At 43.1% G+C, this 14874-nt stretch overlaps 1 protein-coding gene and 1 long non-coding RNA gene across 5 annotated transcripts; one reads left to right on the forward strand and one right to left on the reverse strand.

Moving 5' to 3' along the window:
* Positions 1-82: 82 nt before the first annotated feature.
* Positions 83-4897, reverse strand: LOC111850428 (uncharacterized). Its single transcript, XR_002839791.2, has 3 exons — positions 4733-4897; positions 2993-3186; positions 83-2184 (listed from the first exon to the last, which is right to left on the reverse strand). It is a non-coding gene; the product is annotated as an uncharacterized lncRNA (long non-coding RNA).
* Positions 4898-5605: 708 nt separating this feature from the next.
* cep72 (centrosomal protein 72) lies at positions 5606-14524 on the forward strand. Of its 4 annotated transcripts, none has more exons than XM_023824306.2 (14): positions 5606-6021; positions 6494-6621; positions 7709-7901; positions 8594-8705; positions 8890-9065; positions 10121-10179; positions 10309-10354; positions 11799-11981; positions 12197-12330; positions 13150-13261; positions 13369-13547; positions 13726-13846; positions 13975-14086; positions 14298-14524. In XM_023824306.2, the coding sequence occupies exons 1-14, from the start codon at positions 5949-5951 to the stop codon at positions 14446-14448; spliced, it is 1779 nt and encodes a 592-aa protein (XP_023680074.1). In that variant the 5' UTR covers positions 5606-5948; the 3' UTR covers positions 14449-14524. The 4 variants fall into 4 exon arrangements, with proteins under 4 accessions (XP_023680074.1, XP_023680075.1, XP_023680072.1 ...); XM_023824307.2 differs by having other exon boundaries at positions 7727-7901; positions 8884-9065; XM_023824304.2 differs by having other exon boundaries at positions 5607-6021; positions 8884-9065.
* The last annotated feature ends 350 nt before the right edge of the window (positions 14525-14874 follow it).

Here is a 14874-nt window from a genome sequence, read left to right on the forward strand (position 1 = left end):
TGACTTGCCGCCCCCGTTATTCCATCAGTGCATGTTATTTTACGCAAACATGCTTGTCAAAAAGCACAATATAGCACATTCAGACAGAAAACGAGAAGGGATTTCCGTTTAATTATTAGTATAAAGGAAACAGAATTACAGTTGCATAATGATTACAGATCTTCAAGAGAAAAATAAAACCAGGGATATTGTATCTAAACCTATCATTTTAAACTACGCTCATAGTGTGATTTGCTGAGGGATTTCAGGTTTATTATATTGAATGACGGTTCTATTTTATGCTCATTCATTTTAGACAGAGTTCACAGGTACATCCCTTCGAAAGCATCCCAGACTCTCTGTAGCAATCTTTTATTAACTATTTACACCAGTTCAACAGCTAACTAAAAAAATGCATTTTTACCATGATTTATCACACATTATTTATCTCAAAACATGCAACCTTTGCACATTAAATATTTTAAGCAAAAAAAAAAAATCATTAAAAATGACATGGTGAAATATTAGCTGATTTATTTTATTAAGCAACTGCAACATTATATAAATACTTTGCATTTTTTCTTGTTAATAGGTTCTTAAATTGAATAATAGGCACCGGAATTCTAAACAGGATAAGAGAAAAGGCTTCTCATTATATGTGGCCTTGACGGGGGTGTACTGCACCCACACTGGGACGCATGCCAGGGCTTAATTGCTGATTCCGGGGCTCTCTGCTCCAGCTGCTAATGCAGAGCGGCTGTGTCAGCAGAGGCCATGCCGCTCAGCAAGCACACACGAGGCCCCCAAAGACACTCGCAAACACAGAGGAGGTGCGTTCCCAAAACATGCTGCCGGCTGTCCGGTTTCAGTGAGCGCCACGTTCCAGTTACAGCGTTGTAATGAAAAACAGGGTTTTTTTTAAGGCTAAAAGGCAAAGTCTCTGGTTCACACACACGCGATGGTGATGAGACAGCAGAATAAGCAAATTCACCAACCGCTTACTGAGATCCTTATCAATCATACCGATTACTGCACATAACCTGTCCAGAGTCACGCATGACAATTCACTCTTGCAGAACAACTACTTCTGGAAAAGTCCAACTAATATGGGAGGCTAACTTTAAAATAACAAACATAAATATCATTATAATAGTCTAGTTTAACTAGAGTTGTAACCAAGATGTGATCAGTCACAGAGATATCTGATGACAGGAAGTCCTCCTCTGTGCCTCTTTTCCCCCAGAACAATGAGCTTCACTGTGTCCCCCACCTCCCAGCAACAATGGCCTCTCATAGTGGCATGACTCTGTCACTACGAGGCATGTGACCTCTCTCAAATATACTGACACTATTATCTGAACCTTGTGGGTGTGAATTTTGTAATGCGAGCCTCTCGTTGCGGGTTCTCGCTTGCGGATTAAGTAGGTCAGCGCACATGCAAAGCACATCTGTGCGGGGGGGTGGGTGGGGAACTTTCCTCTCATAGGACCGAACAGCAAAAAGGCACTTTGAAGTGCAGGGAACTGTATTGTGCTGTCAGTCATTAAGTAGTAACCAATGGGACATGTGCTAAACTAAGGGCTCCTATTGGGTGAATTCATACAAAGACTGGGAGCTTCCTCACCACACACGGGTCCAAAGCCTCAGTTTTTTCAGGTCTGTGATATTTGGTACAATTCACTCTCCCCTATTAAGATCCAGAAGGTATGTACAGAGTGCCTGTTTTGTGGACAGGCATCCCATCACCAATGAACATTTTAAGAGCCAGTTCAATGGTTCTTCTCTGGTCCCAGCTGTAACGAAACCAGGAAGAGCACTGGCTCCTGCCTTAGGGGCCAGAAGAGCAGGCAGGCAAAGGGCCACGCTTCCCAGGACCCCAGCAGCGTTGCCTGTGAAGAGGCTCACAGTGAGCGAGCAGGACAGTGATGAAAGGGCCAGGCAGCGTGTCAGAGACGCCAGGCCCTCCTGAGAGAGCCAATCATGTAGCCCGGGGAGCAGCACGGAGCAGGCCAGCAGGACATGGGCTGTCAGTCGGTCCTCACTGAGCCACAGGAAGCCGCAGGAGACCAGTGCCGGGCCCAGCGCTTCACCCGCCCACTCCAGGTCCTGCCTGACACATGTTGGTAGCAGACTGGAATCAGGAAGTGAAGATAATCCTGCAGAGATTCCAACCAGGAAGAGCCCCACAGCCGGGGCCCGGTGATCCTGCAGAGAGAAGATCGGATGGGACAAACCACACAAGAGAGGAAAAACACCCTGACACACTGATGCCCGTTTCTCAGTGTTACACAATTTAAACTTAACTGTGATCATGGCGCGGTCTACTTCCTGTGAACAACAGGAAGGGAAAACTAAAGGCTAACTAGGCTAAGATGAGTTTTCAATCGTAAGTCACGTGAGGAGGTGGCTGGACAAGGCTTTGCCAGTATTTCCAAGAGTGTGTCTACTCGACGACAGATCACAAGCAGATAACTTGTCAAGAGAGGAACTCTCAGGAGTTATGGTTGATGTTACATTAGAACAGCCCTCAGGGACTGGAAAATACCTAAACCTTCAGACTTAAAAGAATGGTTCAATTATATGACAAAACCGCCTCATGTGAATCCATGTTAATTAGCATGACAGATAAAAACTATGAAATGAGGCTGATATGGGATCACTTTGGAATCACATTTCATTGTCTCATGATCTTGAAATATGATTACCGTATCTTTATTTTTTATATTGTGACTATAGCTGCTTTCCATCTGTGTGTACCCCCCCTTTTTGTTTTAAATTTAATTTATTTTTATATAGCCACTTTATTAATATCAGTTGTGGTGCTGGTATACTGTCTCACTGGATGTTTATTTGTTATGAACCAACCTTGTTAAAGTTAATAAAAATTTGAATTATTAAAAAAAGGCAAGTTTTCACTCAAACACAAGTACTCAAACATAGTTTAAATACAGCCAGCAATCGAGAATACGGTAATAAAGGTTCAAAGCCACCCCACACTGTCACACACAGTTACCTTGAAAAGACAGCCAGCAGTGTACAGGGCAGTGAGAGACAGAGCAATGTCTGAGAATGCAGTAATCCAGTGACCTAGACTCTCAGCCATCAATCACGAGTTTGGAGCTGCGACCGACGCCCAAAAGTTGCACTGCAATTATCCACCTTTTCTTCTCACGCACTTCCCAACATCACTGATGCATCAACACATGCCTGATGGAGAAAGCCAGTGAGTTAGATTACTCAGGAATCCATGTCCACAGATATCTGTCCAGACATAAGTATCAGAAAAATGCACATGACAACTGAAACAGACATTCCGAAATGGCACCTGATCTTTACCTTGTATTTTAACATGCAAACTAAAATGTCTTATTACCAGATTATCTGCGAAGGTCAATCAGGAAATCCGTGGAATGCTATAAATTGTTTAAGGATTTAATGGGGGTTCAACTTGCTCCCTCAATCTAATGTTTAAAACTGTAAATTTCCATTACATAACAGACCGTGTCAGAAGTTCCCTCATGTCATAAACTGAGAGATCATGGAGTAGGTAGGATTATACAGGGACATAATTATGTTTCGATTGTAACACCATGGATTAACCTTGCCCATGAACCAGTAATATTGGTTACTTCAAATTAGGTGTTTGTGACTGGAGACAAAATCTGCCTACTAAGAAAAATTACATATAGGCCTATAACTACTATTAATAAATTCAAAAAGCATGAGAAAAATCTTTGTGCTGTGTTGTTGTCGCACCCTAGACACCCTACCCCCATCCCACGCCTTCGCCGCTTCATACCCCCAGCATGAACGAGCGGGTCCTTGTACAGCGCCGTCTGGCTGCAGGAACGGATGGCTGTTTGTCTATGCTGGACTACCTCCACCTCCCCATTCCCCACCCCTGTTGCAAGTCTCGACTTTGGTGTTGTGAGCTGTGGTGACTATGTACTTATTGCTGAGGTGTTTTTTTTTCTCTGTTCCTATATTGTACTCCCTACTGGAGTACAGTCTGGGGGCTGTTTTTTTTATTCACCTCCACTCTCCTCGCGTAATCTTGTTTCTCTGAGTTTTCCTATAGTCCCCTGTCTTCCTGACCTGTCTACCCCCTACGTGTGTTGTATATGTATAGTCGGGTTGATGGCCAATATTTCGCTGGTACTTGTGACTAGTGACAAGGTGTATTGCAACAGCAATAAAGGGTTTCATCAATCATCAATCAATCAATCAATCAACGTAGACTGTAACATTTCACTCCAATATAGGCGTAATAGTTCTGCAACTAACTCACCGGTCATCCACCTTATATCTGATGATCATATTCAAACACAATTACACAGAAATCCCATTTTATGACATTTAACCAGGCGTATGCGGCAGTATTAATGTTAATAACGTGCTTCCACCATAGCGTCATTTTAGAGAACTTTTTGATTTGATTAGCAAATATCGGTGGGCGGACGGTTAAAAAAACTTCCATCCAAGTCTTAGCGAGATAATTAGCAAACAATAACAACCACTATTATTTTTCCTTTTCCACGTGTGTCTGCATGCCGTGGTATTCACTCGGCTCCGGAACGTACTGTACTACTGCAGCAGTGAAGTACGGAAAAGCAGGATGAAGTTATCCGGCCGGCGAGCTGATTATTAGGCTCCAATAACAAATGCTGTAATATCCTTCCTTCAGCTTTCTGTCTTATAGCCTAGCTGGTTTCGGAGTACACAAAACCAAAGTGACAAACGGAGTTTACATTACCAGCACACAATCCCGTCCTTACAAAGTTACTTGTTTTCTCATACGCTTGCAGCCGCCGCGCGGTGTAGAATCTGCGGGGCTCGGCACGGTGTGACGGCACCGCCGGTACCGGGGGTGCCAGATTGGATCCGAGGTTGCCAGATAAACCACCTCTGGGATTCGAGGTGCACGCCGCCGTGAGACTCGGGTTGCCAGATTACATTCGGTGTGCTCTCTGGCGAGATACATGGGCTGCCAGATTGGATTCAGGCGCTCGCCGCCGATACAACGGGATTGATAGAGTATATCGGGGATATTCCGCCGACACCTGGGTTGCCAGACTCGGTATTAGTGTTGTACACAACCCAGCTTCTCCGGCCAAATGTTACCAAAACAGTGAATGCTAAGTTCCATGGAATTACTGCAAAGCTCCTTCATTTTTCCAACACAAAATATCTTTATTGTGTTTATCAACAGTAAATAAATGTAACAAATGTTGGCAACATTTATTCGTTTGGACTGTTTAGGAAATATAATTTGCTGTGTTTTGTTGTTTTGAAACTGTCTACACAGTTGTGTATGATGTTTTACAATAATTGGGGGATTATTAGAAGGCATTAGCTCATTGTTTAAAAGTTAGAAAAAAATTAAAATGTGAGGCTAACTGAACAAAGAGTTGCAACAATGCAATGCATTTCTCTTTGGGGGGGGGGGTTATTTAAGATGTTATGTTTTTTCATGATCGTCGCTTATCGACATCAGCTGGACCTCGCTTCACTGAATTATAAGAATTTTGAAAGTAACCCGTCATTTCAGCGCATTAATAAAGGTGTGAATGTTAACAATCAACAGTTTATTAGACCAAATAAGACAACTGCGCGCGCGCGCGCGCACACACACGCGCAACCAGCATAAAAGTGAATAAAACAGACAGAATAGAACTTCAATCCATCCATCTATCTTCTAAACGCTTAATCTGAGCAGTGTCGCAGGGACCGAATAGAACAATTGCCTACCAATGCCGCCAAGCTTCACATGTTTGGCGCCGCAAATGGTGAACACCCATGCCTGTATCAGCGGGTGTTGTAAAACGAACCGAGGAGCGACGTACCTTCCCAAACAGCCGGTAAATACGGAAGGATCCCAGCTTTTCTCCGGACCGTGAGAGTACGGTCCCTCATTCGCAGCCCGGCGGCCACAACGCACATGCGCAGCGCCCCAACCCCCGTTTGAAAACATGGCGCCGGAGTATCTGTCAGTAACGGAGAGGTGGATACGTCGGAAAGTTAATCTTCATCACAACTGTTTAGGTAATACGGGGATTTTAATGTTGAGGTTTCTGCCGTAGTTATACGTAAAGTAATATTTTATTTTGTTCCACGTTAGAATATCTATAGAGTGGCATTTACGTGATTTTCCTAGAGGGAAACGTATCTGACTAATAGATCCTGGGAGATACGACAGCGGGCAGAATGCTGGCAAGACCAGGCATGACAGAACAATGAGAAATAAATGATGTAGCTGGCTTAAATGATCAACACGTTTTCTTTTATACTACACCAGCCTATTTTTTGTTATTCCACATATGTAGTATTCTGACTGTAATTGGTCTAATACCTGCGATTTCAGTTATAACTACCGATTTTGAATGGATTGCACGCATTTCATAGTCAACTAGCTTTAGCTGCTAAATAGATAATGTTAATGCAATGGTTACGCCAGAGTAGGTATAAACACGGGACACGTTTTGCTGCTAATTAAAATAGTATGAAACCCTTTCAGCGGATGTCAGGTCTTTGTGTCTACCGGGAACTTACGAAGGGAAAATCCGTCACCTGGGAAACTCTCTGAAGAACTTTGTACGCCTTAAATCTTTGGACCTGTCCCACAATGCTCTGGTGTCTGTTGAGGTATGTATACGTACTTGAGCTTGAGGGCCCGACGTCCTCTAGTGAACCCTGTGCTCACTGCCCGGCGCTGTGGAGCTCGATGGGCATTTGCCGTAGAATACCAGAATTGGCAGATCCACCACTGGCACCCTGTGCTTTTCACAGATGAGAGCAGGTTCACACTGAGAACATGTGACAGATGTGAAAGGGTCTGAAAAGTCGTGGAGAACGTTATGCTGCATGTAACATTGTTCAGCATGAGCGGTTTGGTGGTGGGTCAGTGATGGTCAGGGGAGGCATATCCATGGAGGGACACACAGACATCTACAGGCTAGACAACAGCACCTTGACTGCCATTAGGTATCAGGATGAAATCCATGGACCCATTGTCAGACCCTACGCTGGAGCAGTGGGTCCTGGGTTCCTCCTGGTGCACGACAATGCCCGGCCTCATGTGGCGGGAGTATGCAGGCAGTTCCTGTAGGATGAAGGAACTGATACCATTGACTGGCCCCCATGCTCGCCTGACCTAAGTCCAACAGAACACCTCTGGGACATTATGTTTTAGTCCATCCGAGCCACCAGGTTGCACCTCAGACTGTCCAGGAGCTCAGTGATGCCCTGGTTGAGATCTGGGAGGAGATCCCCCAGGACACCATCCGGCGTCTCATTAGGAGGATGCCCTGACATCGTCAGGCATGCATACAAGCACGTGGGGGCCATACAAACTACTGAGTACGATTTTGAGTTGCTGCAATGAAATTTCGGCAAAATGGACTAGCCCGCCGCATCATTTTTTCCACTTTGATTTTCGGGGTGTCTTTGAATTCAGCCCTTTGTAGGGTGATAATTTTCATTTCTATCAAGCAATGTGGCATCCTTCTATTCCTAACATATTACAGTACCTAGTCCATATCAGTATAGATATCCAGCATGATTTTTTTCCCATTGAGATCTGATGTGTTTTCAAAGTGTTCCTTTAATTTTTTTGAGCAGTGTATAATTAATGTTAGCTATGTTGAGATGTTAATTGGGTTTTGGGTCTGGGCTGCACATCTTTCGTACCTGCATTTAGTTGTTTTCAAACAGTGATGCGCTTGTTCCATAGGGGATTCAACACCTGCAGATGCTGGAGGTACTGAATCTGTATTACAACAACATCTCATCCCTGAAAGATGTTCTTTTCCTGTGCAAGCTGAAGGCCTTGAGGGAGTTGGATTTGAGACTTAATCCCATAGTCAGGAACACCCCAGACTACCGGCTGTACCTGGTGCACGCCTTGCCCAACCTACGCAAGCTTGGTACGTGTCGACTCCGCACCGAAGCTCGTCCGTGTAGTTAGGAGGCTGCGCAGCTTTTCAGTTCATAGTTACAGAACTTGATGTTTGTCGGCCCTAAACATAAGAGAAACAGTTTCCCAAATACACAAGAAATGAGTCCTAAGAGTGAAATATCACAGCTGTGTCCTAAGGTTCATTTTACAGTACTGACACATAAAGATTTTATTTTTTTTTTCCTACATTTATACAGAGCTTGCTGTTAGCTCTCAATTCAAATCAAGGTTAAACACAAGGTTTTACCGAATGCCATCAATCCCAAATATTAGCTACTTATAACAATCTCTGTAGTTGTTCAGTAGTGTTAACTTTGAGGCCATAACACAGCCTTGTCAGTTTAATGCCATATCAGTGGCCATTTCAGAAAGCAGCATTTCTTGCTTAGCTCGATAACTTGTTGGCTATAAAATACCCCAGATTAAATTAACTTTGTTTTTGTCCAGTTACATTTAGCCCGGATTACCATAAATCTGTTATCTGGTTAAGCAAGATATCCTGCTTTCTGAAACAGCAACCAGATATCAAACATAAAATGTATTTCAATCTCTTTGGCATAATTAACTGGGCAATTTTAAATAGTGAATTCTATGCATCTGGCTTGATCCATAAGTGTAACTGCATGTTCTATGTTTGACGCGTGATGTTCTGTCCTTCAGATGACTGTCCAGTTAGAGACAGTGAAAGAAAGGTGTCCATACAGCATTTCCCCACAGATGCCATGTTTGACAAAGGGCAAGTGGCTGATTTTCCTCCAGGCAGAAGCAAGAGGTGACGTACAGTAAAGCACTGTGCTAGTACTAATGTGCCTTCGAGCTACAATAAAAGCATCTGAAACATGCAATTTCTTAATCAGCTTAAATGTGAACGTGGTAAATAATACCGTTTGTAGAGCTGGTTTTAACATTTCTAAGGGGGTTTCTCTGATAACATCGTGAGCTCTTTTCAGGAGCAGCCAGCCAAGGACGGCCTTAGTGAATCGAATGGTCGAGAAGCGCTGCTTCTTGGATGACAACGATGAAGCCGTGCTTAACCTTGTTGCTAAGGGTAACCTGGATCTGAGTGAACCTCTGAAGTCCTCCACCAATAAGCAGCCAGAATGCCAACTCTATGATTTATTGGAGGAATATGGTAACTGTTTTAACTGTATTGCTATATAACAAAGTTTTGGTTACACTTTCTATAAATACCATGTTTATTAGAATCTCTGAACATTCATAACACATCATAATACTTTATGAATGCATTATAAACATGGCTAAAAATATTTATAAAAACACATTATAGCCCTGTATATTATGCATTATGCCTGCTTTGTGAAGCTTTCATGTATAATGCACTATGAATACAATGACGCTTATAGTAGCCATTATAATCAGGGGTGCACATAATATTCACCTTTAAGAACAATACATGCGACAATCGATTGTTTGTAAAAGCACAAATGCGGACTTATTTTATGTGCATTTGCGCTGCTATGAAAACAAAATATAATGCATTTTAATCTTTATATGCTAACTCGACTTCATTTGCGGTATACGGGTTAAAATGCGAGGTATTTTCTTGTCATAGCAGCGCAAATGCATATAAAACAACTTCGCATTTGCACTTTTACAAACAGTCAATTGTGGCACGTATCGTTTTTAAAGGTGAATGCGTACTTGCGTACCAGTTATGTGCACCCCTGATTATAATGCATTATGAAGGTATCTATAATGCATTTTAGATGAGTTTCATTGGAGCTTATGAAGCATTATAATCAACACTGTAATGCCTTATGACTGTCAATAGAAGATGCTTTAGTGTTTTATTCATTCTTGTACTGACCATTATAATGCATCATTATGTAGGTAGGCCTATCTATAACGCATTGTAGATGACTGCTTCAAGTAAAGTTTTCCCAAAGTTTTTTCCCACGTTTGATCATTAAAAAGAAAATCGCCAGTTTTGAAAAGTGATCGACTTCCCAAAATGACGTTTATTATGTTTATAGTGGGTCTCTAAAGTGACTGACAGGTACATCAGAGGTACATCAGAGGTACATCAGAGGTACATCAGTGGTACATCAGTGGCCCCCCATCATCCCTTTCTATGCCAGGATGTGAAGTTCCAGCCAGAAATATTGTGGCTGCAGTATAATTTTAACTATGTCTAGTTTGTCCTGCAGTGAATTTTCTATTTTCTAGGGAACTTCAGGAAAGATGACTGTCAAATCCATGCTGACAATTTCCGTTATACAAAGCAGGTGAGCTTTCTCTCTGTAACAGATATGTGGCTTACTAAAATAATGAAAAAAATTAGAAAGTGATGATAATATCAAAATTAAGATTTGTCTCATTGATCGTTGAATAAATAACTAATACCTTTCTTTCAGGATTCTGCTAAATTCATTCTCAGGCATTCTCCAGAAATAAAAACCAGTAAGTATTCAGCTATATGCATCTTCTTTATATAACTTTAATTTGTTGTTGCAGGTAATTGGTTTAACTGCAGTCTTTATACTTGTGTGCAGTTTAAGTTGCAATCATAATGCATGATAAGTGCAGTACTAATAATGGTTTTGATAACTGTGAAATCATTTTTTAAATGGGTCATGTTCAGTGCCATGTATATTTTTCCTTTAACATATTACAGACATTTTTACATGCACAGACATTTGGGTTAAAGATGGTTATTCAGTTATTAATATGTAAGCGGCTTTCCTGTCTGGGTAGGACATGAGGTTGTGTTTCTGGGTTTTTGTAATAGTTGCGTCCCTCTGTGTGTTGCCCTACTTGCCTTATTTTCATATGCTTCCCGCCCCCCTTTACATTATAGTGTCGTCACATGATGTGACGCAGCTTTGTAAATCCTGAACGGTGCGTTTCCAAGGGGACAGCCGCCAGCTGCAGCACTGAAAATAAAAGTTCTGGTCCACTGTTCTGTATGGCTTTATTAAAAACACGATGCCAGAGTGACTTAAGGGCTTTTGAGTACGTACTTTGCTCAGCTCTTCTGAACCCAGACGAGCGATAGTCCAAGGGCGTACAAATTTGGAACCTCCGTCAGCGTTTCAGCTGATATGGAGCAGTGCCACAAGGGGGAGACACTGGTCTTTGATGCAAGATTTGCCGTTTCCTCAGCAGGCACCCTTACTAGCTGTGTGATGTACAGAACTGTGCAAAGTCTTAGGCAGCCAAAGAACATGCTGTTTAAATCCTATTATGCCTATCAGAGTGTGTTAGCTTAGCCATTTCAGATCTTCTGCTAAAATCACCCCATTACCTCCAGCAACCATGCAATACACCCATGTATTTTTGACTTGGCCACTAGCACACCTCGTATATCTAGTATCTAGTTACTATCCCATTGATTTAAACTAATTTAATTGAACTGGATATGAAGTGTAACAAACTCATAGAACGGCTGAGGTGCCCCTGAGGAGAGGTTTGGGAACTGAAGCGATGTTCATCTAAACATCCAAAAAGATATCAGTAACTTTTTGCAAAATGGAAGAAATTATTACTAGTTTTTATTGCGTTACTCTTCATTTGCACATGTTATAATGTTAAAATGTGTTTTTTGTTCTGAGCAAAAGTTTACTGTACCCAGATTAATATCTTCAAATATTTCTTTGGACTGCCTAAAGACTTTTGCACAGTACTGTATATATTTTAATCTGGACATTAATATTTCACATCTTTCACACAAATTTATCTGGTCACTTGGACAACTTCCAAAAATCATAAATTACAAAGGAGGAGGCCGTTCGACCCATCAAGCTCACTCGGAGGAGCTAAACTAACCATTTAAATTTGTCAGGATCTTGTCAAGTGCCATGTGACTAGGTTAACGGTTTCTCTCATGTCTTATGTCTTCCATCAGAACACCAGTGCGGTACAGAGCCACAGGTTACAGATCTGGGTGAAGGTGGGCGTGTGTTAAGGACTGACAAGGGCCCAAGGGTCACCTTCATTGACCCTGTACATATGAGTCAAGAGCTGGACCCCATCATATCTGAGGCCCCGGTCAGGATAGCGGCTCATGGGACCTTCACCCCAGTGCCTGGTGAGAGCAGAATTGCATCTATACAGCAGTATGTAGATGCCATTGTTTGAGGATGTTATACCACACTGCATGCCTGAAGTACACAGGAAAGAGCGTGTTGAGGGTTCCTGCTTTTATTGACTGACTTTTGCCGGATCTCCCAGAATGCATATTATGGATTGGTTCATTGTTCGTTTGAAGTCCTTCATGGTACATCTGTCACTGTTTTCATGCAGCAGACCCTCCATCAGCTTCCATTCCCAGTGCCTCCCCAGTAATGAACCGGCCTTCCCGTGTTACCAACCAAGGCGGCTGGCCCTCAGACTGTCCCAGACCCTCTTCAGCTCCAGGAGCAAAGAGCAAAGATCGAGTGAGAGACTTTGAATTCTCATATGGTGCTTTTCCACTAGCATACAGGAACCGAGCCGTACCCAAGTCGTACTGCGAAGAGAGACTAGTTACAGTGCAGTTCCAGCTCGCTTCAGTTTTCCACTGCATAAGGCTCTGCTCGGGTGCCGGGTTTGGAGAGTGACAGTGATGTAAAACCGAAGAGGTGCTTAATTACTGTTCACGCGGTGTACATCCTGATTTACTACAGTATGTGCACATTTTTATTTTTCTTTTGTTTTCTACTCTCTGCTAATTTCTGCTAGCACGTCTGAGTTATGTTAGCCTCAAACCCTAGTGAGATTAGCGTTTGCTTGTGTAAATTTTCATTCTGTCCAGCTGTTCTATAGTACTTTAAGTAGGTGGTTGAAAATTTTCAAGTTCTGAGTTATCAGGAATACATTATTACATTGCATTGTGCAATGCTACTAATAATAATATACAGAATATATGCTTTTTCCTTCAGATATCCATGTGCAGAAAACCAGTATCTCTGTGCATTTCAGTCAATGAGATGCAACCAGCTCAGTTTGGCCTTGCTGGTAAGCCGGGCCTTGTCAATGTGGTTATGGCTCAGGCACAACTTGCATCTTTGTAATGGAAAAGCGCCAGATCGCAGTATGGATTGGGTACGGCTCAGTTCCTGGTGGCAGTGGAAAAGCACCATATCGCAGTATGGATTGGGTACGGCTCGGTTCCTGGTGGCAGTGGAAAAGTGCCAATAAATCACTCCAAATGGTAGAATGTCACGTTTGTTGACGTTTCAGGCTTGGTTCTTGAGTGTTGTTCTGTTCCAAAACAGGAGTCCTTTATCTTTGATAGCAACTATGGAAAACCTTTGGCTTCACTGCTAGCCCTCGTGGATCAGCACTGGAGGGGTGAGACATCTCTCCAGCGCAATCGCACATTCCTGGGTACGTGTATGTGGACACCCTCCCCACAACCTTCCTGCATAGCAGAACCTGCTTAACCACTAATACAACTCTAAAGTAAGGTTAAATCATTCTTCCAAATTGTGTAGTTGAAGCCGTTCGGATCCTTTCGGGAATGGAGCAGGATGCCTCAGGCCCACGGGAGGAAGTTAAATCTCTGAAAGCAAACATTGAGAACCTAAACACCCAACGACAGAGAGAAGCAAAGGAACATCAGTCAGAGGCCCAGCGCCTTACCCGACAGCTGGAACAAGCTCAGAGCTCCATAGTAAGATTGAGACCCTAAACTTAATGTATACTAGGCTAGACTATGGAAGGATGGTCCTAAACATTTACAAATCTATTATTTATAGGACCAATATACTCACTTCATGTTTAGCCTTCTTATCTGTTCTGTGATGCTTTGTTTGTGCTTTGGTCTGGCTTATAGTATTTTATGTTTTCAGGAGGAGTTAAATCAGCAGCTTAAGGACCTTTTGGAGGAGAACCTGTCTTTGCAGCGGCGGCTTATTAAATCAGATCAGAGGCTCTTGGACAGCCGGATGGACAGAGTCCCCGAGGCTGTAGGTGGGTGGAACTATACAGCCGTTGAGGTAGCATGTCTTCTTGCATTAGCATATAGCTGTCCAGCACAACTAGTTAGCTTATATGGAATTATTGGGCCTGTGATTGTGTGCTTTTCTGTCCCTGCCCAGAGGATAGGAGCACAGCTGAAGGTGTGAGGAGGGAGGTGGAGGAGCTGAAGGAGAGGCTCCAGCAGGCAGAGAAGGTGCAGGAGCTGGCTGACATGCTAAAGGAAAGCCACAGGCAGGTCCCAGACAGAGAACAGAATGCTCAATAAATCCCCCCTTTTCTTCAGCCAGACTGTAATCACACATACCAGCTTCTGCTTGACCTACCTCTTCGCATGACACACTTTACCACTGACTCAGTCGATGCCCTTTATCGAAGGCATGACATTAAACTGGATCGTTTGGTGGTCTTCGTCCTGATTTGGTGTTCTGACCTTCCGTTTCAGATCTTTGTTGCGTAATAATAAATGCCTTGTCGTGGAGTTAGAGGAGACCAGAACCCGGCATCGGTCGGCACTGGAGCAGCTGGACCGGAGGTTCTGTGAGCTCAGCAGAACCGTCAGCTTGGTGCCTGAGACATGCAAGAGGAAGACGTAACCTTTCGGGTTCCTTCAGCTTTTTAACACTTTTTGTACAGTTTTCACCCTTTTTAAAATATATTTTCAGTGCACAATGTGTATCCGTGTATGCTAATTAATTCGTAATGCCGTACAGTGAACTAACTGGTAGGAATGGTTGACATAAGGCCTTTGTAGCATAACCTGGGATGTGAGTCATCTTTTCCCCTGTCAGTAGGCCCAGTGTGGTGTTTGGGTAACTTTACTGTCGGTCATTTATAACGGAAGCACTATAGCACTATATCTTGGAATCTGTTATGTATGTTACAGTAAGAAGTGCTTAGGCCCTGTTTACTCAGGCCTCTGCTGTCTCTGCGCTGTTTCACTCCCTCTCGCACACGGGCATGCACACAGGGGGCACGCGTGCCTCTGCTGTCCCTGCGCTGTTTCACTCCCTCTCGCACAC

This window comes from Paramormyrops kingsleyae, chromosome 9 (assembly GCF_048594095.1).
Source record: "Paramormyrops kingsleyae isolate MSU_618 chromosome 9, PKINGS_0.4, whole genome shotgun sequence".
Taxonomy (NCBI): domain Eukaryota; kingdom Metazoa; phylum Chordata; class Actinopteri; order Osteoglossiformes; family Mormyridae; genus Paramormyrops; species Paramormyrops kingsleyae.

Bases quoted from the DNA above. Each gene is read 5' to 3' on its own strand.
- cep72 (XM_023824304.2), top strand. From the start codon at position 5,949: ATGGCGCCGGAGTATCTGTCAGTAACGGAGAGGTGGATACGTCGGAAA. The intron at 7,902-8,593 runs GTACGTGTCGAC...TCTGTCCTTCAG, and splicing joins GCCCAACCTACGCAAGCTTG to ATGACTGTCCAGTTAGAGAC. The intron at 14,087-14,297 runs GCAGGTCCCAGA...CTTCCGTTTCAG, and splicing joins ATGCTAAAGGAAAGCCACAG to ATCTTTGTTGCGTAATAATA.